We start from the raw sequence: 25,309 nt of genomic DNA, 5'->3' as shown, positions 1-25,309 counted from the left end.
TTAAAAAAAACTGGGTATGTTTCCTCTTGAGAAAAGAAGACTGCAGGAGAGCTGCTTACAGTCTTCAAATATGTTAAGGGCTGTTCTAAAGAGGACAGTGATTGGTTGTTCTCTGTGTCCACCAAAGACACAACAAGAAATCATCGACTTCATTTGCAGCAAGGGAAATTTAGGTTAGAAAAACTTTCTAACTCAAAGGATAGCTCAGCTCTGGAGCAGCTTAGGAGTCTGCGGACTCCACGCCACTGGAAATTATAAGGATAGGTTAGTTAGACAAACAGTCAGGGATGGTCTATGTATACCTGGTCCTGCCTCAGTGCAAGGCGCTGGACTAGATGGCCTCTTGAGGTCCCTCCCAGTCCCACATTTCTTTGCTTCTATGGAAATGCACCCCCCCCCGGGTCCCATTCCCAGCCCCCGGAACCAGCATTCATACGTGTCCAGGGCTGAGAGAGCTCACACAATAGGCAGGATGGTGTCGGACCCTGGGAGCTGCGTATCGGCTCTTTATTGCACAGAGGGACTGGGGGACAGACACGCTGCGATTTGTACATTCATGTCAGACACAGATTCTCTGGATCTAAGATGGGCCATTTTCAGTGTAAAAAACTAACATACAAACAAATAAACCTGAAACAAACACTTGTGTTCTGCTTGGTACTAAAATATTTACAACCCAAAAGGAGATATGAAAACCCCCTATGTCACAGGGGACACTCTCCAGAAATATCCCCAAGCACCAAATGCGGAACTGGGCCCTGTACCCATGGCTATGCCTCCAAGGAGTGCGGGGGGAGGTAGGGGAGGATAGGCTTGTGCAGAGGGAGGGGCACTGCTGGGTGGGAGCAGGTGACCAGAAGCAATGTCCCCATATCTCTTTCCTGCTATGTGGGAGGCTGGTCTGGGTTGGGTTGGGTTGGGGTGCGGGGGGGGGGGCATTAACTCACAGCTTGCAGTATCTTCACAGTTACCAGGCGGGGCGGTGCCCTCTTCAGGCCAAGAGGTTCCCACGCTGGCTGGGTCAGTGCTGGATGGGGGTGGGGCTTTGGGGGATCTGGGAACCCAGGTGAAGGTGTTAGAGTGTGTGTTTGCATGGGAGCATGTGTCAGTACATGGGAGCTTGAGTGAGAGCACGTGAGTGTGAGCATGCACCAGTGTGAGCATGGTCTGCCCAAGCACAAGTCTGCACGGGCATGGATCAGTGTGAGGGCATGTGGGACTGGGAGCACTCTGAGCAGGTGTGAGGAGTGCACCTGGCCGAGCACATGTATGAGAGTGTGCGCAAGTGTGAGTGTGTGCAGTCGTGTGTGTGTATGCAGTCACATGTGTGTGTAAATGTGCATGAATGTGTGCAGTCACATGTGTGTGTGAGCATTTGTATGTGTGTGCATGAGTGTGAGAGTAGCATCATCTCTCTCTCATGCCAGGATTTTCCTGAGGCCTGGATTGATGCAGCAGGATGGGGTAGGAGGGTATTGCAAACTGATTTTTTCTGAAGGGGTCGAGGTCAAACGTGCCATTAAGTCCCTCCTTCTTACTCCTGCTCAGCAACATCAGCCCTCCCTCCTGTGCCCGCCTCCAGATGACAAGGCTACAACCTCCACCCCATTACAGTCAGATTTACCAAAGAGTTGAGATCTGTGTGTGAGCTGAGTCAGCTGGAACTGGGGGTGTCGCCTGTACCCCGATATCAGGACCTGCTCCTGGCAGTGGCCTTTGGGCTGGTGAGTCTGTGCTGGGCTCTCCGGCAGTAACAGTCTTGAGAGATGAGAAGCCATATTCCGGGGAGGTTGGTAGTCAGAATCCGCTGTGCATGGCCAGTCGGAAAGTGGGCCCCCCAGAGTGCAGTTCAGATTGTGGTCCCTTCTAGGGGTAACAACAGTGCCTCCTGTGGACCAGAGAGGGGAGGAGTGGAAGTGGGGTCAATGAGGAGACAGAGGCGGTGGGGGGATGACTGGGCAGGGGAGCCTGGAGGGGGCCCCGGGCCCCTAGAGGGACTGGCTGGGGGAACCACACAGCAGGCGGGTGACCTGGCTGAGCCGGGCAGCCGCACTCTCCTGCTCCTGCTGCAGCCGCTGGTTGTTCTGCCGCAGACTCTGCACCTCAGCCTGTAGTGCTGCCTTGGCTGCCTGCTCCTGGGAGAACATGGGTGGGGTCAGTGGGGAGAGGCAGTACACCCCCACTCCCAACCCAGTCCCTCCCACTCCCTCGCCATTGACCCTCCGACACCACAGCCCCTGCCCCAATCTGGTCTGTCCCTCTCACGGCACCTCCTTCTAATGCCTGCACCACACCTGCCCCGTAACTCCCCTGCAGTGCCTTGCCCCCGTCTTCCTTCCTGCAGCCTCCACCGCCCTCCGCTCCCCTCCCTCTTTTCCTCACCTTCGCCCCCATTCCCTCCGCACTTCTCCCCAACCTCTTTTCTCCTTCCCTTGTGCGCCCCCCAACACACCTGCTGCAAGTCCTCCTGCAGCTTCTTTAGCATGGCCTCCAAGTGAGAGACCTTCTCCGACAGCGACCGGGACTGATGGCCTCTGGGCGAGTGAAGGAAAGAGCGAGAGATGGAGAAGTGTGGGGATGGAGGGATGGAGAGATTCATAGGATGATGATATACATCAGTCAGGCTAAGGGCAGATGGGGCAGAGGAAGCAAATATCCCTTATCTCCCCACAGCCCAGCCCTCTCGATATCCTCTCCTCCCCAGGGTTATCAGAGAGAACCCCAAAGGTGCAGAGCCAGTGAATGTGTCAGCCTCCCCCTGGGGGAGTGTTGTGGCACAGCCACTTGGGTGCACTATTCAGCCACCAGATGACCCTGGTGGCTTCATGGTAAACGAGCCCACAAAGCTGGGCTGTGAGCTGAGCAAGAGATGGTTTGTTGTGGTTTTCACTTGCTGTGACTGGATTATCATCACGGAATACGCAAAGGGAGGATGAGAGCAGGGGGGATACAGTGAAATGGAGGCTGGTGGAGGAGAATCCCCCCATCATTCCTCCCACCCCTCTGTTTAGCTTCTTACTCATCCTCGGAGGGCTGCTGGCCTGGGTTCCTCTGGCCACTCCCACCAGGGGGCTCTCTGCTCTCCAGCATGTGTTGCCCTCCTGCAGAAAAGAGGGGAGACAGAGTGAGATTCTCCTCCTCAGACTGGGGGTTTGCAGCTACTCCTGGCCCCAGGCAACTTTAACCAGCTTCTTTGCCTAGGAATTTCCCAGCTTTAGCCCCTGATGAACAAAGCTCTTTGCCTAGGGATTTGCTCCGGACCACAGCCAAGTCCTCCACCTGGAACTCTCGGACTCCAGCCCCTGTCTGCTTGTATGCAAGCTGGGCACTCCCACCCATGATGCAGCCTGGGAATCTGTTGCTCACCTTCCTTCGAGAGCGCCTCTAGGATGCTGTTGCAGGTGGTAGCCAGGTTGGAGATGGAGTCCCACTCCTCCTCCAGGGACTCACCGGCTTCTGACAGAACTGGAGAGGGCAGGGGCAGGCGGGGCAGGAGAAAGAATAGCATGAATGAGGGCAAGGAGCCCAGCAGTTATCTAAAGGAAGGCCCTTCAGACCCAGAGCCCAGGCCCCCCAGCTTGGGCTAAAGTACTAGAACAGGGGTTCTCAAACTGGGCGTTGGGACCCCTCAGGGGGTCGTGAGGTTATTACAGGGGGGTTCACGAGCTGTCAGCATCCACTCCAAACCCCACGTTGCCTCCAGCATTTATAATGGTGCTAAATATAAAAAATGTGTTTTTAATTGATAAGGGGGGGTCACACTCAGAGGCTTGCTGTGTGAAAGGGGTCACCAGGACAAAAGTTTGAGACCCACTGTACTAGAAGGTTGTTATCCTCCAGCGGGTTCTAGCCCCACAGCTCAGCCCCAGCTATTCATTAATGTCCATCCTCAAGAGTTAATTAGAGTTGGGGAAAATCTGTTGACCTGAGAGTCCCCCTCCCTGCAAGCCCCCTTTGATTTGAGATTTTGTTACAAGTGTGAGTTCTCGACAAAGGAATCTCAAAGGAAACAAACGGGTTGATGTGTGAAAATCCGCTTTGGGCCCCTCTCCCACACTTTAGTTCCGTTTTTCCTTCCCATCCCCCTGCTTTTTGTTTTTCTAATTGGAGAAAAATCCCAGCACAAAGCACCCAGCTGGCATTTGGAGCTGGACCCTGCGCTTGGAAAAGGGAAAGCTTCCCCGATGCTAACGGGACAGGATCAAACCAGGGGCGCATGTGTGTGCTTGTCTTACTCTTGGTGATGGAGTTTCTCAACGAGAGCGTCCGGGGCAGGAATTTCTCGGTGTCACTCATGTCTGAGGTGGGCGGGGTCGTCTCACTAGGGGGCGGAGCCTGGTTATCCATGACCCCATGATCGGAGGGAGCCTGCTCCAACGATGTGGGGTCTCCTGGATGGTCCTGGGACAAGACAACACAGTGATTGATGCCTGGAGTTTCAGCCATCTCTGGGGGGGATGTGGAGGCTGTTTATACAGGGAACCCTCACCCAGTACTGAGATGCAGCCACCTCTTGGGTGGGGCACAGGGGCTGTTAAACAGGTTCACAGATGTATTTCACAAATAAATAGCTGCAAATAACAGTGCACATCACAGAACGCCAAGAATGACATTAGTGCACCAGAAACCTCCAGAGCTCCAGCACGCACATAACCGAGCGGTCTGATTGCATCCTGTAGGGGGCAGCCTGGACACACACACACTCACCATTTCCCGCTCAGGGGGCCCCTTGGGCGTGGCTGCCAGGATGAGGTCAGGTGTGGGGTCAGGTAACATGGGGATCTCCCTACTCTGGGACCTGCAGAGGCAGAGGAACATTAGCCTGTGGTAAACACAGCTGAGAAAAAGGGGGGGAATGCAGAGGGGGATAACAGCTGATGTGGGGAGCCTAGGAGGGGGGTGGCAAACAGTCCGTTGGGTGGCATTTGGATCCAGGTGGGAGGAAGGAGTCCTAGGAGGCTGCAGGAGTACTCACAGCAGGTTGGGGGCTAATGGGGGTGGGGTGAAGGTGGGGATCTGAGGATGCAGGGGGCACTCATGGTGGGTCAGGAGACCGGAGGGGTGGGATGGAGGAGGGGGTCCCAGGAGGTACTCATGGCAGGTTGGGGAGCTGGGGAGGTAGCGTGGGGGGATTCAGGGGTGGGATGGGAGGGGGCACTTATGGTGGGGCAGGGCGTCAGGTGGGATGGAGGTAGGGGTCCCAGGAGGTGGGGGTCACTCATGGCAGGGAAGAGAGGCCGGGGGTGGTATGGAGGCGGGGTTGCAGGAAGTTGGGGCATTCATGGTGGAGTGGGGGGCTGGGGTGGAATGGAGATGGGGATCCCAGGTGGTAGGGGGCACTCACGGTGGGTTGGGGGGGCAGGGTAGGATGGAGATGGGGTTGCAGGAGGTGGGGCACTTGGGTTGGGGGGCGCCAGGATAGGATGGAGACGGGGTTGCAGGAGGTGGGGGCACTCACAGCGGAGTGGGGGGTCAGGAAAGGATGGAGATGGGATCACGGGAGGTTGGGGCACTCACAGTGGGTTGGGGGGGCCAGGGTGGGATGGAGATGGGGTCACAGGAGGTGGGGGCACTCACAGCAGAGTGGGGGACCAGGTGGGATGAAGATGGGGTCACAGGAGGTGGGAGTACTCACAGCGGAGTGGGGGGCCGGGGTGAAATGGAGACGGGGTCGCAGGAGGTGGGGGCACTCACAGCAGAGTGGGGGGCCGAGGTGGGATGGAGACGGGGTCGCAGGAGGTGAGGGCACTCACAGCAGAGTGGGGGACCGGGGTGGGATGGAGACGGGGTCGCAGGAGGTGGGGGCACTCACAGTGGAGTGGGGGGCCGGGGTGGGATGAAGATGGGGTCACAGGAGGTGGGGGCACTCACAGCAGAATGGGGGGCCGGGGTGGGATGGAGACGGGGTCGCAGGAGGGGGGGCACTCACAGCAGAGTGGGGGGCCGGGGTGGGATGGAGACAGGGTCACAGGAGGTGGGGGCACTCACAGCAGAGTGGGGGGCCGGGGTGGGATGAAGATGGGGTCGCAGGAGGTGGGGGCACTCACAGCAGAGTGGGGGGCCGGGGTGAAATGGAGACGGGGTCGCAGGAGGTGGGGGCACTCACAACAGAGTGGGGGGCCGGGGTGGGATGTAGACGGGGTCGCAGGAGGTGGGGGCACTCACAGCAGAGTGGGGGGCCGGGGTGGGATGTAGACGGGGTCGCAGGAGGTGGGGGCACTCACAGCAGAGTGGGGGGCCGGGGTGGGATGGAGACGGGGTCGCAGGAGGTGGGGGCACTCACAGCAGAGTGGGGGGCCGGGGTGGGATGTAGACGGGGTCGCAGGAGGTGGGGGCACTCACAGCAGAGTGGGGGGCCGGGGTGGGATGGAGACGGGGTCGCAGGAGGTGGGGGCACTCACAGCGGAGTGGGGGGCCGGGGTGGGATGTAGACGGGGTCGCAGGAGGTGGGGGCACTCACAGCAGAGTGGGGGGCCGGGGTGGGATGTAGACAGGGTCGCAGGAGGTGAGGGCACTCACAGCAGAGTGGGGGGCCGGGGTGGGATGTAGACGGGGTCGCAGGAGGTGGGGGCACTCACAGCAGAGTGGGGGGCCGGGGTGGGATGTAGACGGGGTCGCAGGAGGTGAGGGCACTCACAGCAGAGTGGGGGGCCGGGGTGGGATGGAGACGGGGTTGCAGGAGGTGAGGGCACTCACAGCAGAGTGGGGGGCCGGGGTGGGATGGAGACGGGGTCGCAGGAGGTGGGGGCACTCACAGTGGAGTGGGGGGCCGGGGTGGGATGGAGACGGGGTTGCAGGAGGTGGGGGCACTCACAGTGGAGTGGGGGGCCGGGGTGGGATGAGGATGGGGTCACAGGAGGTGGGAGTACTCACGGCAGGTTGGGGGGAGCAGTGCCCTCGCTGTGGCTGCGCAGGAACTCGGTGCGCTCCTCAGCCAGGCTATGGGGGGGCCCGTCCTGCAGGGAAAGTGAGCGCAGCAGCTGCAGGGTGGCCGGTCTCAGCTCTCCCTCCGGCCCCGGGCCCCCAGCCATCCGGGGGGGCTCCCTTGCTGGGGAATCACTGCGCCGCTTCTCCTGCAGGGACTTCACGTAGAGCTCGGAGAAACTCCTGTCAGAGAGATATGATTGGGCAGGGTCCCAGAATCCACTGACCCCCATCCCACTGAGCCCCCCACATCCTGCTCCACAGCAGCCCCCACAGTGATTCCACCCCATTCAGTCCCCGCTGACCCCTCCATGCTGCTACACAGCACCCCCAACTGAGTCCTACTCTCTGCCCCACAGTGCTCAGCACTGTCCTCAATTCTACCCCATCGCACCTTCTACTCTGCCTCACACAGTTCCCTGCTACTGCCACCTACCCCGACTGTCCCCCCACAGTGCCCCTCCCCAAGGATTCCTGCTCCATACCACCCACACCCCACCATGCCCCCTGCTGGGGACTCTTGCAGCCAATGCTCCTGCATCCTTCACCAGAGCTCCCCATCAACACTCCCACCCTGTGCCCCACAGCAGCTTCTCCTGGAAGCTCCTGCCCCCTCCTGCTAGTGTCCCCTGCTGGGGACCCCCAGCCTATATGCCTGAGCATCTCTGCCTGTAACCCATATCCCTGAGTGACCCTGCTGGGAGCTCCTGCCCCATGGCACCCCTTGCTGGGGACCTTCCCCTCTCAACACCCCAGGAGCCCATGCCATCCACAGCGCCCCCAGCTGGCACTGTGCTCACCTGCGTGGCTTGCCATTCTCGTCAGGAGGCACCATGGTGATGGTGACTTTCTTGGCAGTGCGCAGAAGCTCAGTAGTCTGGGTGTGGCTGAGGCTGGGCAGTGCCCTCTCACACACACGCACCAGCCGGGCACCAGGCTGCAGGCCGGCCTTCTCCGCAAAGGTGAAGCGCTCGACATCGGTGACGAAGCCCTCGCTGTCCACCTGGAAACCCAGCTGGCCCAGCCCATTCCGCAGCAGGGTGAGCTCCCGCGTCTCACAGCCTCGCGTCACCAGCTGGGGGGAGAGAGAGCATTGGGGGAACTGGCTGTGCCCCCTGTAGAGCACCCCTCCCAGCGCTCCTGCCCCACTCCCTGCAGCGCCTCCTGTGGCAGAGGCCAGGGCTGGAATAGCCGGGAGCTCCCCTGCAGTACCCCCCACCTGCCAGTGGCCCAGACCCTACCTGCAGCCGGTTCACAATGTCCTTGACCTCATCCCCTTGGCCGTCAGGAAGCCGCACGGAGATGTAATCCCCGGAGCCGTAGTAGAGGTCCAGGCCGCAGTCAGAGTAGGTCCAGGCCAGCATGTCACGACAGGAGCAGTTGAAGATGACTCGCTTGCCCTTGGCCTCGATGAGCACCAGGAACTCGGCGGAGATACCCAGCAGGCAGGGCAGCTCGGGGGCAGCCCGGTCTCCATCCCGTGCCCGCACGCTCCATACCAGGGCCCCTGCACTCTGCAGCTCCCAGGCCTTGGCCCCCTTGGCCCGCTCCTTTCTCTTGGCGCCCAGGGAGAGCAGAGGTAGGCGGGAAGAGGAGGCCTCCAGGCTGGTGGTGGTTGCATGGCTGCGTGCCAGATCCTGCAGGTACTCCTGGCGCGTGCGGGTAGCCATGGCGTGGAATTTGCCTGACCGCTCAGCCGCATTCTCTGCATTGATGGCCTTGGCCAGCAAGAAGTCCCGGAAGGCAGGTGTCCGGGGGAAGCGGTGCCCAGCTGGGATGGGAGGCCCAAAGAGTGGGATGTCCTTGGTGCGGCTCACTGCCACACTGGGGAGAAAGATGGGAGTCTGGGTCTAGGGAAGCTGGGGGCAGCCATGCACTCAGCCAGCGACAGGGATGATGGCATGGAAGGAGGCAGGTACGAAGGGAAAGACCTTGGCACATGCACCACCCCGTAGTTAGCGCACTCAGCACACGCTTTCCCTCTCCACTGTAGGTGGCACACTCAGCACTTGCTGGCCCCATCTCCTGTAGGTGGCACGCTCAGCGCATGCTGCCCCCTTCCCTGATAGCAGCGTGCTCATCTCTCTCCTGTATGTGGTGTGCTCAGTGCACACTCTCCCCTGATCTGAAGGGGCACACTCAGTGCACGCTCCCCCACCTGTAGGCAGTGCTCTTGGCACACGCTCCCCCATCTCCTGTAGGTGGTGCGCTTGGCACATGCTCCCCCCCTCCCCTGTAGGTGGCACTCTCAGTGCGCGGTCCCCTCTTCCCTGTTGGCAGTGTGCTCATCCCTCACCTGTAGGTGGTGCGCTCGGTGCAGGGCTCATGTGCGCGCACTATGATGAAGACATGCTGGAAGTGTGAGCGGATGGTGCGGGGTGTGAAGGGCTGTGCGCCCGGCTCCTGGAAGATGATTGTGACAATGTCGTTGCCAATGTGACGCTTCCGTAGCAACTACAACCAGAGAGATGGTGTTACTGTGGGAAGGGTAGGATCTGAGCTGGGCATCGGTGTGGGGATGGAAAGCAGGATGGGACACCACCCCCGTTTCCAGGTCACCCTGCCCCCCTTTCCTGAGCTGCCTGGACTCTTGACCACTCCCAGATTCTCTTCCTGCACCCTCTGGATTCCTCCTTCCCAGAAATCCTTCCCTCTGGACCCCCGGTGAACACCAGCACCCCCTCCCCTGCGCCAGCCCCATCCGAGTGCCTTGCCCCCACCCCTCACCTGCTGGCTGTTGTTGGGTGTGTAGGGAAGCATAGTGGAGACGTGGAACATGATCTCATAGTCCTGGTACGTGGTGTACAGCGAGTGGGTGCCTGTGGAATCAGCTGGGGAGACACGGAATGGGAGATGTCAGTGGGATGGGGAGTGGGGGCGTTATTGGGGCCGGGAGAGACAGGGACTCAGCAGGAGGTAGCAGGGAAAGCCCTTGACTGGGTCGAGTGTAGAATGCAGCCCCCTCCTTCAGAGCCTCCCCGCCCCCTGCTGCCAATGTGTCCCCCTGCCCTGGAGTGAGGGAGGGACTCTTTAAGACCAGCTTCCCCACCTCATGGTGGGGGCTGGGGGCTGGCAGAGGGCAACCTGCTATGACAGCTGCCCAATGTGTATACTGGTGCCAAAGGGCGGGGGCAGCTGCCAGTGCAGTCCAGTCCCCTTTCAGCCCTCAGCCCTCCTGGCCCTTTTCCCACTAGCCCAACCCCACCCTGGTTCCCCTCCCCAAAGGTCTAGCCTTGCCACCCAATGTTTCCTTGCTCCTCCCCCTCGATTGCCCCCTATCCTGTGTCTCACCCTCCCTTCCACAGAATTTAAAGCCAGAGGGGACAATTGTGCTCTTCTAGTCTGACCTCCGGCATAACACTGGACTCCCCCTAAAAAATTCCTGCTTGAACTAGCGTGGATCAGCCATTGAGACTGGAAAATGAACTAAAAAAACAGCCATCAAGACTGGAAAACGTCCAAGGGTGGAGAATCCACCACAGCCCTGGGGAAGCTGTAACAGCAGTTACTGACTCCACTGTTAACAGACTGTGCCTTAGTTCCAGTCTGAATGGGTCTAGCTTCAACTTGCAGGGACAGGGTTGTGTTCAACCTTTGTCAGCTGGACTGAAGAGCCTCCTTTACCCCAGCTCTGTTCCATGTGTAGGTGTCTAGGGACAGTGACCAGGTCACCTGTTCAACTTCTCTTTGATAAGCTGAGGAGATTGAGGTCCTGGAGTCTCTCACTGTAAGGCAGGTTTTCCAACCCCTTAATCATTCTTGGGGCTCTTCTCTGACCCTTCTCCAATTTATCCACATCCTTTGTGATGCTGATGTGCTGGCCCCTGCACTGGCCACAGACCTCCAGCGGTGGGCGCAGCGGTGCCAGATACAGGGGTAACAGAACCTCCCCACTCCTAGAGATTCCCCTGTTTATCCATCCAAGGATCATGTTAGCCCTTTGGCCTCAGCATGGCACTGGGAGCTCCTGTTCAGCAGGTTATCCCCTCCACACACCCCCGCCCCAGTCCTTTTCAGAGTCGTTCCTTCCTGAGACAGAGTCCCCCATGCTGCGAGCATGACCAGCTTTCTTTGGGGCCCTACATGTATCTGTTAACAGTTACCACCCCCGGTGCCCCCTCCCCACACTCACTCTTGGTGTCAAGCTGGGCCCGGTACTTGGTGAAGCCGCGCAGCTGGATGTGCTGGCCCAGCAGCTCCAGGAACTCCTGGAAAGGGGGGCCGGCCCCCTCATTGTTGTACATCTCCTCCTCGGAGCCCTGCCCAGTCCGGCAGTACAGAACTCCCACCTTGCGCTGGAAACTCACCTGCAGAGCGGCACGGTGAGGGGAACATGGGACCAGCTGATACAACATCCCCAAACTGCCCTGATTCAAACCCCCAACACAGCAACCCCCAATGGGACCCCTGACTCAGCCCCCCAAAATACCTCACCCCCCAACACAGCAACCCCTGATGGGACCCCTATCTCAACCCCTCAAACTGCCCCAATTCAATCCACCAACACAGAAACCCTCAATGGGACCCCTAACTCAACTCCCCAAAATACCCTGACCCCACAACACATCAACCCCAGTGGGACCCCTACACCCCCAAAATACCCCAACCCCCCCCACAGCAACCCCTATGGGATTCCTAACTCAACCTCCCAACATACCCTGAGCCCCCGACTCAGCAACCCCTGATGGGACCCCTAACTCAACCCCTTAAACTGCCCCAATCTCACCCTCAATGTAGCATCCCTGATAGGATCATTGAGGCAACCCCACAAACTGCCGAGACCTCTGAACACAGTGACCCCTGATGGGCCCCCCTGAGCTGATTCCCCTCAAAGTGCTCAAGCCCCCTGCCCCAAGCTCCTGACAGAAGACCTTGATCCAACTCCCTCAGAACAAACCGTCAGGGCCTCCCATTCCCCAACCACCCTGATCTAACTCTCCCTGAACTTCCCCTCCCACAGAGCCTGGCTTCCCTTCTTGCCCCCAGCTCCCTCACCACCTCTACCGTGGTACCCCCCATAGTAGGGAGGCCCATGGCAGAATCCCTGTGGCACTCCGTCACTCACACACTCACCCCCTGCTCGTCCAGCTTGAGCAGCGTCTCGGGCACCTTGGGTGAGTTGGATGCCAGGCGCAGCCCCTGCAGGTTCAGGTCGGGCAGCACATGCTCCAGCAGCTTCTTGGGGGACAGCCCACGGGCAGCGGGGGGACGGGCGGTGGGGGGCAGCGCCTCCTCCAGCACTGAGCCACGCAGGGTCCGCAGCTGTGAGGAGGAGAAGCCGTGGGGGGTGGGGAGAAAGTCAGGGAATTTTTGTACCCCTGCATAGCCCCCTGACCAGGACTACCCCCACAGCACCACCTGTCCAGGGCAGAAGGGCCGGCTTTATGAATGGTGGGGCCCGATTCAAATATCCGGCTGCAGTCCAGGTCTTCAGCGGCACTTCAGCAGTGGGGGGTCCGCTCCGGGTCTTCCGCGGCACCTAAGGACCCCCCGCCGCCAAAATGCCGCCAAAGCCCCGGAGCGGACCCCCCTGCCGCCGGGTGAGTAAAAAAAAATTAAAAAATCAAAAAGATGCTTAAGGCGCAGGACCCTCTCAGGCATGTGTGTGGGGCCCTCTTAGGCGCAGGGCCTGACTCTGGGGAATCAGGGGAATCAGCTTAAAGCTGGGCCTGCAGGGCAGTGCCCTACCCACAGTATCCTGCTCCTCCTGGCAGTGGCCCTGTGCTGTAAGCTCCCCCCAGGCTGTGAGCTCCCTCTGGTGGTGCCCACCTCGCTGGTGCGCAGGATGAGGCGGTAGTTGTACTGCAGGCTGGCACCCTCCTTCTCCTTCTCTTCACGCCGCAGTGACACGGCCACTGCTCCCAGGCGCTCATCCACCCCGAAGAAGTTCTGGTGCTCTGTGCCAGGGGATGGGTGTTTGTTAGAGATGGGCATCGCCATGACTGCCCCCAAACCTCCCCATACATTCCCTGACCCCCCCGAATGCCAGACCCATGGACCCCCACTTTCATCTCCACCCCTCCCTGAGTGCCAGGCTCCTGCCTCCAGCCTTTGCTCCCCCAGGACCATTTTGCTGCCAGCTCACCCCTGCGTAGCAGCACTCATAGCAGCTGGCCCTTGCCCCCAGCTCCATGCTCCCTATGTCTTGTGCCCCTTGTTCCTTCCTCCCCACATCCTGTACCCCCCATACACTCTGCCCCCTGTGTCCTACCTCCCTGCCCCAGCTCACCCTTGCCATAGAAGTATTTGCGGTAGTAGCTGGCGCCCAGGTCGGCATATTCAATGTAGTGGGTGGTCCGGCTGCCCCTGGTGGGGTAACTCTCTCGTGGCTCCTCCAGCACTGACACGGCCGCATTGGGCAGCTGCCCGGCGCCCCCTCCTGCTTCCTGGCGCCGACCCAGTCCCCCCTCCTCCTCACCTCCAATCTCATTGCGGAAGTGGGGGCAACTGAGCACTAGAGACCCGTCCTTGCCATCACCTGGGTCAGGCTCCTCAGGGACAGGGGTTGGGGTAGGCCCTGCTGAGGCGGCTGAGGCCCCTGTGGTGATGTTACGCACCCGGCGCCCGGCACTGCCCTGGCACCAGGTCGCCTCACCTGGATCAAAGAGGATGCTTTGCACATCATAGTGGGCCAGCTGGCGCACCCAGATCTGTGGGGGAAACTTGGGGGGCTCTTCTCCCTTGTCCTGCTCTGGCATGGCGGTCCCACATCCCTGGCCATCCCCCTCCCACACCTCATCTCTCGTGAGCCCCAGCAGCACCAGGGGGTCCCAGAAGCGCCGGGCGGCTGGGCTGCCCGCCCGTGGCTCCTCGTGGCTGTGGGCGCGGGTGCGGGGGGGCCCCGGCCCTTTCTCAACGGAGCTCAGGCTGCCATAGTCCCGGTGCAGCCCGCAATCCCCACTCTCCACCAGTGACAAAGAGGGGGGTGTTCCATCTCCCGCCACTCCCTCCCCAAGGGTCACGTCACTGTTGCTGCGGTGCATGATGTGGCTGGCAGGCCTTAGGGCCAGGCCAGGGGGGGTGCCATGCCCCCTGGAGAGCCCCTGGGTCACCTCACTCCAGGGGGGTCGCAGGAGGGGGGCCGGGAGTCCCTTGGCGTCGAAGGAGATGGAGGCCAGAGGGGGCCGGGCAGAGTGGCGCCGGATTTTGCGGACGAAGAGGTCATCTGACTGCATGGTCCTCCCCCCCACCAGCACGCCCCCCCCCGGAAAACGGGAATGAGACGGCCTGGTGGATGGAGAGCTGCGGCCACTGATCACATGCACGCAGGCTTGGGAGAGCGAGAGTCAAAGGAACAATCCAGTTGGCTGGGAAGGACAACTATGTGCTCTACCCCTTTCCAATCAGCTTTCTCCTTTATGGCCACTGGCCATCAGTTGGTGTGTCCCGTCGTCTCATTGGATGAGAGCATCATGGGGAGCCGCTGGGGAGGTGCTGCTGTGCTGGAAGCCGTCAAATCCAGCCATAGGGTGTGGCCGGCTGGCATGCCATGCTGGGGGGTTAAGGGTGGGCCTTGGTGCAGCCTGGGTTCTGGGCAGGGTGCTCTGCTCTCAGCTCCTGGTGAAGCAGCCTGCTCAATTCCAGATCCTGGTATGGGATGGGGAGCCGCTTTCCTGCGAAAGGAGTTGAGGGAAGGTCTAAGATGGGGAGAGGCCCAGCCTGCAATGCTGGACCCTGTCCCCCAAGAACTGAGGCAGCTTTTGCTGGGTCCTATCTCCCCAGATGCCCCAAAACACCAGGAGCATTTCTGGCGACTGGTTGAACACCCTTCCCCTGGTGCGATGGGGGCAGCCCTGAAACACACCAGGTGCCAACCTGGGCTGCTCACCAGAGAGATGATGGGGACAGGGGCTTAAGGAGAGGATATTTCTACAGCAATTTTATCTGTCAAACACTGAGCCATTCCCTCTCTGATACCTGGGTATGTTCCTTCTAATACTGGGGTACTTTTCTGGGCTGTTTATTTACCTGGTACCCAGAGTACATTTCCTCTCTGAAACCCCTGTGCTTCCCTTTCTAACACTAGGCACTTTCTTGGGCAGGTTCAATAATGTCTGGGTCACGTTTTCTCTCTGCTTCCTGGGTTCTGTTCTGGAACACGGATCTGTCATCCTCGCTCAGTGAGAATCTCTTCTGTGCCCTCTCCCCTCTGACCCCTGGGGATGCCCCCGACTGCAGGCTGGGCCCAACGGAGCCCTGATGTCAGGCAGCTTTGCCCCATCACAGTGAGTGGCGGGAGGGAGGGGGTGACACAGGGCTATTGCTGCATACGCAGGGCAGTCTGGGGAGGAGAAGGCAGGTGCATTCTGGGAGGTGGATGTGACTGTTGAGTGGGCAGGTGCATTCTGAGACATCGATGTGACCATTGTGTGGGGCAGGTGCATTGTGGAAGGTTGATGGGAACGATGGGGAGGCAGGTGCATTCTGGGATGCTGATGTGACTGGTGGGTGGGGGCATACTGCATTAGCAGCAGCTGCAGACAGGACAGGGCTCCGTGGTCAGGGCGGCAGGAAATCTCCCCATACGCTCCCCTCTAGCCACAACTTCCTGCCCTTGCTCAGATGGGGCAGCTGTGTGCGTAGAGGGAACGTCTCAGTGCTGAATGAGGGGGTCAGGGACAAGCAGCTCCCTGACACAGGTACACTCTGTGACATATGATAGCTGAGGCAAAACCACCTAGATACTGGCCTGATAGCAAGGGGCACTGGCCCCAATTTGGGCCCAGAACTGGGGCTTGGCTGGCTCGGTTGGGAGACAGACAGGGCCAACAGGGCCCTCACATTGGGAGTGGGATACGGGGCCCAGCTACCAACAGAAAAAGCCAAAAAAACAGGAACTTGCACAAGTACCTTTTTCTGTAGCAGCTTCCTCCTGCGGGGGGGGGGGGGGGACGACGCTGGGGACAAAAGGCTGAGGCTCCCAGTGTGGAGGCAATGGCCCCCAGGGGCAGAAACAGAGTTGCTGCCCTGACCCCTGAAGTGACACCCCTCTACACACACACACCCTACACCATACCCCGACTCCCTGCACCTACCCAGTGCTCCCCCATTCACAGTTCTGCTTTCTCTGCAGTTGCTGAGCCCAGCAGAGTGGAATTGGTGGGGGAGATGTCAGACCCCACAGAGATAGTGGGGGGAAGGGGAAAAGAGAGCAGCTGGCAGACAAATAATCACCCTGCACCCCAGAACTGAACTTGCCCCCCAGCTAACTGTGATCCTGCCTACCTGGAACTGACTCCCCCAAACCTGTCCCTTCCACACAGACTCCCCCCTACTACTGGGGTTCCAAACATCTGCAGAAGAGCCCCTATCCTGGCTCCCCCATTCCCAGCCCCTCCTTGGTCCCTAGTTCCCCAGGACTCTGGGGGCGGGGAGCTGGCTGCTTCGACACTGACATACCAGGCCGGGGAGGGGTTCAGGGAAAGGAAAGAACAGAAGAGAGAGACAAGGAAGGGGGCCAGCAGATCAACTTCTGCCACAGTTCTGTTGGTGTCCCTCATTCGCGACCCGCAGAACTCTGTTATCTCCCCTCCAAAGCTCTGTTGGTGCCCCTCACTCCCAACCTGCAGCCCAGACAATGCCAAGGCTAAGACCCGTCAAGCTTATTTTGCTGGTGACCTGATCTATATTGGAACTGAAGCGACCAGACATTCTGGGGGGGGGGGGTGTGTGCGTGGGTGGCCCCCACTTCCTCATTTGTGGTTGGCTCTGTAAGCGTCAGATGAGCCACTGAGCTCCACCTCCCCCTCTCAATACACTCGAGCCACGTCTGTGAGGTGAGGACGCATGGGGGAAGTGGGTGTCTGCAGTGATGCTCATGGCTGGGGGAGGTGCTGGCTCAGAGGTCCCAGCTCCCATCCCCCCCTTGTGTGGTCCCCAGATCAGGGGAGACAGCAGGGAGAGGTCCCCTCTCCCTCCCCCCCACATCCTTCTCCCCTCCCCCCAGACCCCTATACCCTCTTCCTCTTCACGCTCCCACCCGCAGGCTCCCTTCCAAACACACAGCCCCCCACCATGTGCGCTTCCCGTGTCATGGGGATGGAGAGGAAAGCATGGTCCCCAGAGCCTGTTCAGCCCCGCCACCCCCCAGGGCCTTTCTCACAGACAGGAATGACGTTCACTATGAACCTGGGACCAGATCAGAGCTGACATCCCCTAGAGGGGAAAGGCCTCGTGTCCCCATTCCTTGCCCCCTGAGCTAGCCCATCCCCTGCCCTGGGGCTGGATCAGAGCTAGTCCCCTTAGAGGGAAAGGTCCCACCTCCTAGTCTCTGGTGCAGACAAGTTTTTTTAACCTAAAAAACAAGGAGCAGTCTGGTGGCACCTTAAAGATTAACAGGTTTATTTGGGCATAAGCTTTTGTGGGGGAAAACCCACTTCTTCAGATGCATGGAGTATTTTCACTCCATGCATCCGATGAAGTGGTTTTTTTACTCACAAAAGCTTATGCCCAAATAAACCTGTTAGTCTTGAAGGTGCCATGGACTCCTCGTGTTTTTGTGGATACAGGCTAACATGGCTACCCCTCTGATACTTTTTAACCTAGTTGCTTGCTGGAGCGTTAACAAAGGACCTGCCTGGCGTAGAGCCTCCTCCCCCCAGCCAGCAGCTCCATTGTGCCCCATCACTGTGCTGGGGTAACCACCAAGCCGCACCCCACCTTGGACACACACACACACACCATTTACACTCCCCGCCAGCTTGGAGGTCGGACTTGCGACAAACCAGTGTTTTTTTTTCCAGAGAGTGGGGTGGAATTCCTGGGTCTCTATTGGGAAGGCTTGGCAGGGAAAGGGTTAATAGCAGCTGAATGCCTGGGGGTGGGGGTTGCTTGGGGTCCATTGGGGACCAAATGTGGGGCTGGTGACAGCAATGCCTGGTGGCTCCCATATTACCTCCATGGAACAGTGCTCTCTGCCCCCCTCCCCCCCACACACAAGTGAGGTGTCTCCACCCCCCTCCTCACACACGGGAAAGAGCAACTCACCCAGCTCCCTGGGCCGGGGGGACGGATATCTGAGCCCAGGGTTGTCACAGGGACCTGGAGAAACAGAGAGCAAGAATTCAATATTTCCTTGGGAGGAAGGGAGATCCCTCACCCATTGCTGAGATGCAGCCACCTCTGGGGTGGGGCACAGGGGCTCTTTGTACAGAGCTCCCTTGCCTGGTGCTGAGAGTCATTTGTATCTAGGGCCTTGTTTAACAGCTGCACATTGACAGTTCCCAAGGATTTAGGACAGGAAGTGAAACAGAATCCTGCATCCTATTGTATCAGCAGAGGGGGAATCAGGAAGGTGTGGAGCTTCAGCTCGCTGGGACCCTTTCCTGGACACCGGGGTTCACGCTCTGTCTGGGGGGAGGGGACAGCTTGGGGACAGTGATGGGCCTGGGGCTGGGGTGTCTGTGCAGGTGGGAGATGCTCCCATCACCTCCCCTCTGTTTTGGATGTGGGGGGAAGGGACCCGGGGGGGAGGGGACCCCATGCTCAGGCAGGGGGCTGAGGGTGCTTAGTTTCGGGGTGTGATTTCAGGTCTCAGGAAGCTACAATGGCAGGAAGTACAGCAATTCATCCGGTTAAACTGAGGAGATGGGGAGGGGGAGGGAGAGACACATGGCCGCAGCCGCATGGCCATGGACACAGAGCTCTGCTGGGACCTGTTGCTTGAGCTGCCCGTTGCACTTATTTTGCCCTGGGAAAACACTTTCTCTGTGGGGGAGCCACCCAGGAAGGATGGTTGGATACGCCGCCCCATCCCCGTGCTGCCTTTGACTGTTTCCTCCTACCGGCTGTTTCCTCCCTCCTACAGCCCATCCCAAAATTCCACGGTCAGCCTAAGCTGGACCCCCCTCACCTGCCCCCCAGACCAGCTTCATTGCTCCAGGGACTCCCCGACAACTTGTACCTCTGAACCCACATCAGCCTGGGAGCCACCCGCATCAGCCTCCTGGCACTCCCACCCCCCCATGACTCTCCAGCCCCCTCCAAGCCAGGCGAAGGGCTTGGTACCTGGGGGGTCAGTACCTCGGGGTCCAGACGAGCTGGGTGGCGCGGACGCTCTGACTCGCTTCCTGCTGTGCGGGAAGTGATGGCGCAACCAGGAGCCTGAGCCACGTTCCCCCCCCACCCCCCCAACATCCTCAGGAAAGAGCCAGGCCCCGAGTGTGACCTGCCGACTCCCCACCCCCAAACCGGTGAGCAGCTTCCTGGCCATGCAGCTAGGCCTAATAATGCCACCCCCCCCCTCACTCCGCCAGTGCCCCGCAATCCTGACCCACAGCCCCCCGCTAGCCCAGCCCTGGGCTCCCCCACAGCCCTGCCAGTGCCTCTCGCTCCCAGCCCACACCCCCATGCTAGCACAGCCCTGGGCCCCTCACCTCTGCCAGGGCCCCTCACTCCCAGCCCTGGGCTTCCTGCTTCACACAGCCCAGCCTAGAACCCAACCAACTGGTCTTTTGCTCTTTCCCCTGCCGGTTCAAAGTGGAAACCACAAATCGGTGCCTCATGCCCACAGGGAGATAAGGGGGGGCTGTGGATCAGGAGTACCGGCACCGCGGGGGAGGGGAAAGGGAGCCCAGTGCTGAGATAGCAGGGGTTGTGGATCAGGATTGAGGGGCACCAGCAGAGCTCTATGAATATTGGGAGGATCCCTCTTACTGGTACCAGGACGTGCTGAGCCAGCCCCCAACGCTGCCCCGGTTACTTCCCCTGGTCCCAAGTGAGCTTACGCAAGCAGATGTCCTCGCCTGGCCATGAATGGGTTCCCCACCCCCACCGGGTGGTGGGGGTGGATGCTATTTGGGCTGCGTCACCCCGAGGCTGCTGCCCTCAAAGGGGCCTTTCAGGGACATGCGGGGCGGGGCTGGGGGTGGGACAAGGGGACATTGGCAGCCATTGAACTGAATGGTAACCCGTGTGTGAGGGATGCTGGGCATTCACCAGGCTGCTCCCCTGCCCCAGAACCCCGAGCTCCAGGGCCTGGAGGGCTCCACTTCGTGGGGGGGCTCCAGCATGGCTGCAGTGCCAGGGGAACCCTGCCTACCTCAACCATCCCCCCTCCTAGGCCTTCACTCTCCCCTGCAGCCGCATCTGGACCATCTTCTAGCTAGAGGGGGTGGAATTTGACCCGCTTTGGAGCCCCAGGACAATGAAGCCTCTTTAGATATGCCCTCCCTCTTCCCCTCCTCCCTTCACTGCCCAGATCGTCAGTGCCTTGGTCCCACCTCTCCCTTCTTCCCCTCAGGCTTCCCCTCACCCACCACTGCACTCCAGGTCCAACCCAGAGCTGGGATAGAACCCAGGAGTCCTGCTCCCAGCCTCCCCTAGACCCAACTCCCTTCCCCTCCCCTCTCAGAGCTGGTACTGAACCCATGAGCTGGCAGTGGAGGGGGGCAGGCTGGAATGGCAGGGGCCTGTAGGTCAGGACTGAGGGGCACTGGCAGAGCTGGCAGTGGAGGGAGGCAGGGCTGACATGACAGGGAGCTGTGGGTCAAGACTGAGGGGCACCAGCAGAGCTAGGGGTGGAGGGGGCCAGGGCTGGGGTGGCAGGGGGCTGCAAGTCCAGACTGTGGGGCACTAGCAGAACTAGGGGGCTGTGTATATTTCTATTCAGATTTGCCTAATGGCAGGATATTGAGTGTCCAACTGCATCTAAAATTCCCACTGCTGCCCTGCCCCTCTCTCTCCAATGCCCCCCTCCCCCCCCAAGCTCTTCCCTGCTCAGGGCTCCAGCATCCCCAAGGGATTTCCCAGTCACTCAGAACAAAGGGGGAAGGGTGTTGGTAGGTGGATCAGAGCTGGACAGGTGTCCCAGGGCTTGGATCCCTGGGGGATGAGGGAGTGTGAATCCCAGCGGTAGTGCCCTCCCTCCCCAGCTTCTTCTGTTCCTCTCAACCTCCTCTGGTTCTGCAAAGCTGGCCTGGTGTTACTCAGAACAATCCACCCCCCCCACATTAATACTCCCTCATCAGTTCCCATTTTTCTTACAAGTTTATCTTCTTCATCCTTTTATAAGCTCCCTTGTGCCCCACCCCGCCCCGCTGACCCAGTTCCCTACTCCACCCTATAGTTATCCCATCAGCTCCCTCCCATCTCCTGATCTGGGCAATTCAGACTGGCAGGGGGAAGACACTGGGGCCCCCTGTTTAAAAGACCATCCCCTAGGGATTCCACCCCCAGCTCTGCCCTGCCAGTGCCCATCTAGCCTGCCTTCTGCCTGACAGGGAGTAGGCTGGAGGGGGCTATGTGAGTGTGGGCCATACAGGAGTGGTGGGGGATTGGGAGGCTGCAGCAGTAGGGGTGTTGGGATGTGATGCCATGCCATGGGCCAATGGTGTTGTGTTGAGATAGTGGGGTGCATGGGGAGTGTGCTGGGAGGGGTGGCACTGGGCTGGGTCTGAGTTATGCTGCATTTTGTGGGTGTGCTATGGTGGGAAGTGTCCACTGTGTGGTGTGCAAGTGGGGCTGTGGTGTGTATATCAGGCCATAGGAGGCACTGGGTGAGGGGGTTGCGTTGTGCTTTGTTGTGTGTGTATTGGGTCGCACCGGGCACTGAGTGAAGGGGTTGTGTTGCATTGTGTATATTGGATTTCACTGAGCATCAAGTGAGGGAGTTGTGTTGTGCAGATGGGGTCACGCCGGGCCTGGACTGAGAGAGTTGTGTTGTGCTGTGTTGTGTGTATTGTGTTATGTGTTGTGCTTGGAATTTTTGGCTGGAGTTCTGCACTAACAGGTGTTCTTTGAATGTGAAATGTTTTGCGGGAACTTGCCAATTCCAACAAAATTTTACATGGGAAAAAACCTAAATGTTTTGACATCCCCATTTCAATGAAGGAAAAATGGTCGGTTTTGACTTTTATTGTTTTGGTTAGTTCCCTTTGGACTTTTATGTTTTATGAAAATACTAAATCTATGAACTATAAATATCAAGATATTAGCACTGCTGGGACATTTGTCATATTAAAATAGCTGTAGATATTTAATATTGTAATATATGTATGGTGGTATACAATATTGGAGACATACTATCTTACAATCTTAACTCCAATATTATTATTATATATATAAATAGCTCATCCCCTGTAGAACGTATTGTATTTACTATTTCAATACGCTGGACAAGTTAAAATGAAATGGACCAAAATGAGAAAATCAAAATGAGGTAACTTTTTAATCAAATCCAAGCAGGGCCGAGGCCCTAAATCACCATTTCAGGACATTTGTTTTGCCCAAGATTCTGGTTTTTTGGTTTTGATTTGGAAAGAAAAACAAAATCCAAAATGTCAGAATTGCCCATTGCTTGTGGTTCCCAACTGGCTGTGCCTGGGTGCTGGGCAAGGGATTGTGGATTGTGCACAGGGTTGCGTGTGTGCTGAGCATGGTGCCAGATGGTGTGCAGGTGCTGTGTGAAGAGAGGGGGGCTGCATTGCATTGGGGCAGAGGGGTTATTGTTCTGGGGAGTGGAGTTGTGTGGGCACTCGGTGAAGGGGGGCTGCGTTGTGATGGGGGTTGTGTTGTGTGGGCATAGGCGGAAAGAGTCTGTGTTGTGTTGGGGCAGGGGGCTGTGTTGTATAGGCATTGGAGCATGGGCAGCGCTGGATCAGGGGCTGTATTGTGTGGGCATTGGGGGAGGGGGCAGCATGTCGGGGGCTGTGTTGTGTGGATACTGGGGGAGGGGATGGTGTTGAGTTGGGGAGAGGGGCAGTGTTGTGTGGGTGCTAGGGGAGGAGGATGGTGGTGTGTTGGGGGGTGTTGTGTGGGCATTGTGGGATGCGGTGGTGGTGTGTTGTGGGGTTGTGTTATATGGACGTTGGGGGAGGAGTGGCATTGTGTTGGAGGCTGTGTTGTGTGGGTGTCAGTGAAGTTTTAAAATATTAATAAAAGATTTTTTAAAGGATGAGAAATGAACCTCACTGTTCCCTTCCAGCCCGCCAAGCTCCAGCCCCGCAACCCTCAGCCTCTTCTGCCCCATGGCTCTCCCGAACTCCCACCCTCTAGTTATCCCATTCTTTTATAAATAGCCCCAGATGATGCCCAGCTGAGTACTCCCTCCCCTCAGTGGAAACAAACCAGGGATAAATGGGGGGCAGCCCCACATAAATCCTTCCATTACCCCTGTGGGAGCAAATCTCCCCAGCCCAGAGACACCAATACCCCCCACACACTGGGGTCTGCCCTTCACCTGCAAAGTGGAAACCTAGTGCCTTTTGAGGGGCGGGGTGTGCATTGGGGGGAGCTAGGAAGTACAGCTGTGGAGAGGGGCACTGCGTTGGGTAGGGCTACAGGATAGATAGATGGGTGGGGAAGCAGGGAGTGCAGGGTGCTGGGAAGGGGATGGGTGGGGGAGCAGAGGGATGAATGGGATGGGTGAGGATGCTATATGGGGCGCGGGTGATGGATGGGATGGGCAGGGGGTGCTGTGTAGGGTGAGGGGGATGGGGAATGGTGGGCCCTGGTTGCAAGGTGATGTCTGGGATGGGTGTGGACACTGTATTAAGTAAGGGGGATGGCGGTGGGGAGTGGGGGTGTTGTGTGGGATTAGGGGGATGGACGGATGAAGGATGCTGTGTGGGGTGAGGGGGATGGGGTGGGGTTCAGGGGGATGGGAAGGATGTGCCATGTGGGGTGAGAGGGGTGGGGAGTGGGGTCACTGGCTGGGATGGGCTGGGGCACTGTGGGGGGTGGGGAGCGGGTGTGCTGGCTGGTGTGTGGGGAGTGGGGGGCATTGGCTGGGATGGGTGGGGGAGAGGTGAGGGGGTGGGGGCGCTGTGTGGGGTGAAGAGGATGGGGGAGCTGGGATGGGCGGGGGAGAGGTGAGGGGGTGGGGAGCAGGGGTCGCTGGATGAGGGATGCTGTTTGGGGGTGCAGCGGGCATTGGCTGGGACAGGCAGGGGACGGTGTGTAGGGTGAGGGGGATGGGGGCCGGGGGTGCTAGATGGTGGGTGCTGTGCAGAGTGAGGGAGCGGGGGAGTTGTGTGGGGTGGGGGCGCTGTGAGGGGTGCAGAGCATGGGGGAGCTGGGATGGGCGGGGGAGCGGGGCGCTGGGAGGGGCGCAGAGGATAGGGGAGCTCGGATGGGCGGGGGCGCTGTATCGGGTGAGGTGGTGGGGCGCTGGGGGCTCCTACCTCCGGGTCCGGCGTCCCGCGTTTCCCCCCAGCATCCGCACCGGCCGCTCCCTCCCCTCCCAGCTGACAGGACCCCCCCCTTCCCCGTCCCCGCGGTGTCCTAGCGCCGCCTCCGCTGCTGCGGACGGAGGAGCGGAGACTGATAGGCGGGGGGGTGGGGAGTGGGGTGAACGACAGACAGGCGCGGGGGTGGTGGTGGGAAGGAAGGACAGACAGGCAGGGGGCACGGGGGGGCGGGCAGGAAGGACGGACAGACAGGAGGGGTGGTGGGGAAAGACGGACAACCAGGAGGGTGGGAAGGCCGGACAGAGGCGGGGGTAGGAACAGAGAGGCGGGGGGGGGGGGGGGGGGCCAGGATGGATAGACAGAGCCATGCGGTGCGCTACCAGGAGTCTGAGCAAGAGGGAAGAGTTTGGCCGGGCAAGGGGCAGACAGACTGACCCATCAACCTGCAAGTAGGGCTGGATGGACAGAACACCCGGAAGGCCAGACTCTCCCACTTAAGGATGAGGGAAGGGATGGGGGACAGCAGACACAGGACAGGGCCAGGGGCCCTGCTGCCAGGACCCATGACCAGGCATGCAGACCCCTCCACGTGGAGCGATCCCCACGTACAAAAGGTATGGGGGAAAGCAGTTGGCTTAGTGAATATTTAGGGTGGGGGCAGCATAACCCAGTCACTGGATGCAGCCAGGCAAGCTGCACCCCATTCATTCCTTGACACACGTCCCCCACCCCACTTCACACTCCTGCCACTAACTGCCCTCTGCTAGGTAGGACAACAGGTTTTGGGGAGGCCCAGATCAGCACAGGATTCTCACCTGCAAGGGGCTCCTTTAACCCACACAGGAACCAGCCTTGGGGCACACCCCTGGCACTAGGCGAGAACCTCTCCTTCATGAGGCCTGTGGTGCTTGTGCTTTCCCCCTTGGGCCCACCCGACAACCAACCTTGCAGCATCCCCCCACTAAGAACTATGTGCTTCCTGGGCCCAGAGATTCACTAATTATGGGGGAGGGCAGGAAGTCCCAGGCCTCAGCAGGGCTGGATCCCCCCTGGGGAGGCAGGTTGGATGTGGAAGAAAGGGAGGGGGCTGCCCCGTTTCTCCAGAGAAGTGCAGCTGGACAGTGGGGGCACCTCCAACTCCCCCAGGAGGGGCCAGTCCTGGAAGGATGTAACTCCATAGCAAGAGCCTAGAGGAGGGCAGGGGCTGGACCTTTCCCCTCATCATTGAGCACCTTGAAGGAAAGGGACCCCAGGCAGGA

At 59.3% G+C, this 25,309-nt stretch overlaps 1 protein-coding gene across 8 annotated transcripts; it reads right to left on the bottom strand.

Annotated features, from left to right (window-relative positions):
• Positions 1 to 473: 473 nt before the first annotated feature.
• SIPA1 (signal-induced proliferation-associated 1) lies at positions 474 to 24,104 on the bottom strand. 8 transcript variants are annotated; one of them, XM_050960642.1, is made up of 17 exons: positions 24,045 to 24,104; positions 17,911 to 17,964; positions 13,154 to 14,537; positions 12,694 to 12,821; positions 11,998 to 12,186; positions 11,057 to 11,231; positions 9,652 to 9,755; positions 9,221 to 9,378; positions 8,166 to 8,748; positions 7,725 to 7,999; positions 6,874 to 7,107; positions 4,708 to 4,798; positions 4,236 to 4,401; positions 3,367 to 3,465; positions 3,020 to 3,101; positions 2,453 to 2,534; positions 474 to 2,135 (listed from the first exon to the last, which is right to left on the bottom strand). In XM_050960642.1, the coding sequence occupies exons 3-17, from the start codon at positions 14,097 to 14,099 to the stop codon at positions 1,989 to 1,991; spliced, it is 3,459 nt and encodes a 1,152-aa protein (XP_050816599.1). In that variant the 5' UTR covers positions 14,100 to 14,537; positions 17,911 to 17,964; positions 24,045 to 24,104; the 3' UTR covers positions 474 to 1,988. The 8 variants fall into 8 exon arrangements, with proteins under 8 accessions (XP_050816599.1, XP_050816607.1, XP_050816603.1 ...); XM_050960650.1 differs by having other exon boundaries at positions 3,020 to 3,098; XM_050960646.1 differs by lacking the exon at positions 24,045 to 24,104 and adding an exon at positions 19,299 to 19,468.
• Positions 24,105 to 25,309: the final 1,205 nt, after the last annotated feature.

The sequence above is a fragment of the Gopherus flavomarginatus genome, chromosome 6 (genome assembly GCF_025201925.1).
Source record: "Gopherus flavomarginatus isolate rGopFla2 chromosome 6, rGopFla2.mat.asm, whole genome shotgun sequence".
NCBI lineage: Eukaryota > Metazoa > Chordata > Testudines > Testudinidae > Gopherus > Gopherus flavomarginatus.
Note: the sequence above shows the minus strand (reverse complement) of the source record. Positions and strands in the feature narration are given on the sequence as shown.

Excerpts from the sequence above, each read along its gene's own strand:
- SIPA1 (XM_050960642.1), bottom strand. The coding sequence starts at position 14,099 with ATGCAGTCAGATGACCTCTTCGTCCGCAAAATCCGGCGCCACTCTGCC. Across the intron at positions 7,108-7,724 it reads GAGAATGGCAAGCCACGCAG|GAGTTTCTCCGAGCTCTACG; the intron begins GTGAGCACAGTG and ends TCTCTCTGACAG. Across the intron at positions 2,535-3,019 it reads CAGCAGCCCTCCGAGGATGA|AGGCCATCAGTCCCGGTCGC; the intron begins GTAAGAAGCTAA and ends TCACTCGCCCAG.